Raw genomic sequence first — 4,190 nt, 5'->3', positions numbered from 1 at the left:
GTGAAAAAGTGTGGTTCTGTAAGAGTCTGTTCAAATACAACCCTCAAAGTACCAACAACAACAAAAAAAATCAATTGATTTCCTTAGCAATTAGCTGAAAGGTTGGCCATGAGAAATGACTGATAACATTTTGATTGAATTTGTTTTATTTGACAAAATGTTGGTTTTGAATCTAGATTCTCTACTTCGCCTTGGGTTTGTTCTCCTTGTTATGTTTTACAAAATGTAGCACTTTAGTGTCATTTTCAGTTTGTCGGTAGCGATTATGACCACGCAATATGCTGTGTAATCCCCCTTATGCACCTTGAGATACTCCTCGTCTGAGTCTCTGTGGCTTGCAGATGAAATCAACTATTGTGTTTATAGTCGTGAGTTTCAGGAGATTGTTGTTAGAGACGCTAACGTTAGGGCAACAGGAATCATCTTTATCCGATGGACACTAAAGTTGGCCAGTCTGTCAATAAATAACGCATTTCTAAAGTTAAGGTAGCACAAAATTCTCTGACACTTTGATTTATATCAAACAAACAAAAAAAGAAACTAAACCAGCGGAAAGGAACGCGTTTGAATGTAAAGCAAAGTTTCAGCCTTTAGAGATGAGTTGTATAGACAAAAGACATTTCTGATTTACTGTGCTGTGCCTTTTTAAAAGGAATGGTGTTCCTGTGAAGTACAATCATTTTTTTACTTTACTTCTTTTACTTTTCCTCCAGGAAGAGACTGATACCGGTGCAAATGTGTCACTATGAACCAGACCTAAGTAGATCTGGCATCTGGTAACTGTCAGGATGTCTTTGAATTTATATTGTTTGACAAAAAGTGCACAAACTTTAGGAAAGTCATGAAACCACAATAAAAGTTAATACCAAATGTTTGTTTCTGCGTGATACTTTGGGGGGTTTTTTACAAGCAAGGATCCTAACTTTTGGGTAAAGCTAACCAAAAATACATTTAATTTATGAAAAAGTGTTTTGTTTTTTTAATAAAAGCTTTTATTTAAAAGAACATATTTACATTGTTTCAAATATTGCACATCGTTTACCCTCTGCTTATCAGTGTGATCAGGAAACTATAATTAAGTCATTACACGATGTAAACTTGCTAAGGTTTAAGTTGCACAAAAATTACGCAAGTATTTTCTATATTCTTGGTCAGCTTCTGAAGTGATGGAATCAAAAGTACTTTAAAGTGCGTTCAGTTAGTTTCTACAGTGCGTAGATTCCCATGGTGATGGTAACCACGGCAACAAAGACTCCCAGAGCCATCCTGAGCAGAGGAGAAATGCTTCCTGGGATTTGGAGTGCTCCACCTTGAAGTGATTTGGAGTTTAGTGAAGAATCCCGCTGTGCATTTACAGGAACGCTCAGCATCTTCTGTAAGTCCTCAAACACCTAGAAAACAGAAAAGCTCATCAGCTCCATGTCCGTCGGAGCAAAGGGACTTTGGCCGCCTTTAAACGGGTCCACGACCCCCCCCCCCCCCCCCCCCACCCCGACCACCACCTCACCTGGATGTTCAACTCGAAGGCCCTGACAGCCTCCTCCAGCACGCCATTCATCTCCTCCTCTGTCAGTTCCACGCTGTTCATCCGGCTGCGGTAGAGCTGCTTGAAAAGGTTGGGACTGGAAACTCCGGGGAAGGTGAAGAATTTCAGACCCTCGCCGCTTTTCAGCCCCATGGACTTCTGGGCGATTCGACCAAGGACCTGGCCTCCAGAGAGGTCGCCGAGGTATCGGGTGTAAGCGTGGGCAAGTAAAAACTCTGGGTTTTCTTTGCCAATCTGAAAACAACAGAGGACAAATACTAACTTAATTTCTTCCTAATTCAGCTGCTGCCCAAACATTTATCATCCACCAATGTTCTTCTACAAAACCAAAAAAGTAAAAACTATACAACTATGAATAGAACCAAAAATGATCAATTAAAGCTGCAGCTAGTAGCCCATTAACGTCACCATGACATCCACACACCGGTCTCTCACTCACACAATGATCAGCACTCGGACTATGTCTTGTGAATGACTTGTCTATAACCACCACAAAATTAAGCTAAATTTATGTAGGAATTGACTAATTTACAGTGATTGTTTTTAATTAGCTGTGGCAGCCATCTTGACTTGAGTCGGCTCCAAAATTTAATCAGTGGTAGATGTAGATCTATGACTTTCTGCAAATTTCATATTACCTAGTAGTTCATGAGATATTATGCAAAAGCTAACCCAAACGCAACCAAAAACCTTATTGCTTTCAAATAATAAAAAGGCAGATAGAAATGCAGAGCAAAAAGTAAGCCTCAAAGAAACGGTCTGTATAAAAACCATACCTCGTATTGGAAATGTTCCTGAATTATATGTAGCAGAAAGCTCTGATGATCACGTCAGCTTTTATGTTTCGGCAGTGTTTTATCATAGAGAAAAAAATTCCAGTTTTTACACCATTTTTTTACTCCGCGTTAACAAAAGCATATTATTTACATGTTATTCTGACTGAGGCACGATTTTTAACATATTTTTTGTATGAGTAATGGTGAACAGAAAAATCTGATGGATAGTAAGAAGTGCTTCAGCGCTCGTGCATTTGCACTTGAAACGTACCTGTCTGAGTCTGTGGCAGTATCTTTCAGTGGCAGCAGGAACAACAATATTTTGTCTCCAGTCCTGGCCATAGAAGTACTCCAAGTCCTTCTCGATGGACTTCAGCCTGGCCAGTTCAGCGGGGAAGTAAATGGGAGCAACAGCAGGATGGTTGGAGTTCCTGTCCAGAGCTTCCTCCAAGGCCTCGTAGATCTCATACAGGGAACACAGAAGGAGCTGCAGAGCAGAAACCGGCAGCGGTGGTGTCAGGAAAGGAGCTGATAATCCACCTAAATGTAAAATTATTTGCTGTGCAGGTTGTTCCTACCTTATATTGTGGAAGAGTGACTTGTCCCCGCTGAAAGCTCAGCATCATTTTAGTGTTTTCTGCTCTGACATGACTCTCCTTGGTGACCTTTTTGATTTGTTCAGACAGGTCCCTGAAAGAAAAGACAACTCACTCAGTACAATCTGGAACATGATTGATGCCCACTGAGATTACAGCTTTACTCAACTAAAAGAGAAACTGACACAAAAGAGGAGTTAAATTGGACACGTTTTAGAACAAATGCCTGCATATTCATGGAATCATTAATCTGGCACAGTTGGAAATTTTTTTTTTTCATAAAAGGTGCAGAAAATAGATTTAGAAAGAAGAATCACTGCAGTCCAGTCTAACCTGTCAGGTATCTGCTCCGTTGTTGTCTGAGTCTTCTCTGTTTCCATTGTGGCCCTGAAAAAGGTAAAACTGTCAGAAATGCATTTGTACAGAAACAAATCATCTATAATGATCACTATAAAGAGGTTTAGACAGTCTAAAAGATCAACAAATGTTTTAAAAAATGCTCTGTTTCACATTTTACTCACCACTTGTGATGAAGTCCTTCTAGATTGGTAGTGTATTTTTTGTCCCCACTCCTGCTTTCTGGATATGCAGTTTGTTGCGCCCTCTTTTATACCGTTTATCTCCTCCCCGCTCGCCTTTTCATTGCCAACAGGAACTCGGCTAAACATGATGCAGCAAACTTTAGCAGGAAGAGTAGGAGGGACTGAGCGTTAACATGATGCAGCAGCTTGGAAACTGCAAAGGGAGGGAGAGGAAGATCATGGAAACCCAAACCGAGGAAGGGAGGGCTGTGAGCTAAACGTGACACGGCAAGTTCAGATTCCAAAGTTACACCAGAAACAGGAGGAGCCATTCCTAAACATGACTGAGAGTTTCTGAGGAGTCAAACTGTGACTAACGTCAGAGGAACAGTCTCATGACTGAAGTCGTTAAGTCAAAAATTAACAAGTAGAACCATCTTCTTCACAGTATCTCACAACTACTTCTTCTAACAATCTAATCAAAGTGACATTTTGAGAACAGCAATAAGTGCTAGCATAAATACAGCAACAGAAAAACATAATGTGTACCCTGCTGCTGTTTAAGTCCTGGGATGGGCTGTTTGGAGAGCGCTTCTGGTAAACTTAAAAAACCGTTGGTGCCCGAAAACAACATTGGTCCACCGTTGGAGTTTGGTCTGCAGCATTTGGGGTTAAACAATCAATTTCAATTTCCATTCAGTATATTTCTGTAGCTCCAAGTCACAACAGAAGTTGTCTCAGGGCACTGAGA

The 4,190-nt window shown here is 40.6% G+C and overlaps 2 protein-coding genes across 2 annotated transcripts in view; one reads left to right on the top strand and one right to left on the bottom strand.

The window, feature by feature from the left end:
- Window positions 1-845, top strand: part of rnf11a (ring finger protein 11a) — a gene marked incomplete at its 5' end in the record, with an annotated part of 1,739 nt that extends 894 nt beyond the window's left edge. Inside the window, 1 exon segment of the mRNA XM_037674402.1 lies at window positions 1-845. This exon segment is cut by the window's left edge and continues 534 nt beyond it.
- A 349-nt stretch (window positions 846-1,194) lies between these two features.
- Window positions 1,195-3,298, bottom strand: LOC119407580 (heme oxygenase). The gene is made up of 5 exons (XM_037674401.1): window positions 3,252-3,298; window positions 2,901-3,012; window positions 2,594-2,809; window positions 1,508-1,780; window positions 1,195-1,391 (listed from the first exon to the last, which is right to left on the bottom strand). Exons 1-5 carry the CDS (start codon window positions 3,296-3,298, stop codon window positions 1,206-1,208), a joined length of 834 nt encoding a protein of 277 aa, XP_037530329.1. The 3' UTR covers window positions 1,195-1,205.
- Between the last annotated feature and the right edge of the window lie 892 nt (window positions 3,299-4,190).

This window comes from Nematolebias whitei, chromosome 3 (assembly GCF_014905685.2).
Source record: "Nematolebias whitei isolate Nwh7 chromosome 3, NemWhi1, whole genome shotgun sequence".
Lineage (NCBI taxonomy): Eukaryota > Metazoa > Chordata > Actinopteri > Cyprinodontiformes > Rivulidae > Nematolebias > Nematolebias whitei.
The sequence above is the reverse complement of the archived record's forward strand: the minus strand, read 5'-3'. Positions and strand labels throughout refer to the sequence as shown.

Bases quoted from the DNA above. Each gene is read 5' to 3' on its own strand.
- LOC119407580 (XM_037674401.1), bottom strand. From the start codon at position 3,298: ATGGAAACAGAGAAGACTCAGACAACAACGGAGCAGATACCTGACAG. The intron at 3,013-3,251 runs GTTAGACTGGAC...CTTTTCTTTCAG, and splicing joins ACGGAGCAGATACCTGACAG to GGACCTGTCTGAACAAATCA. The intron at 1,392-1,507 runs GTGAGGTGGTGG...TCTGTTTTCTAG, and splicing joins CCTTCGAGTTGAACATCCAG to GTGTTTGAGGACTTACAGAA.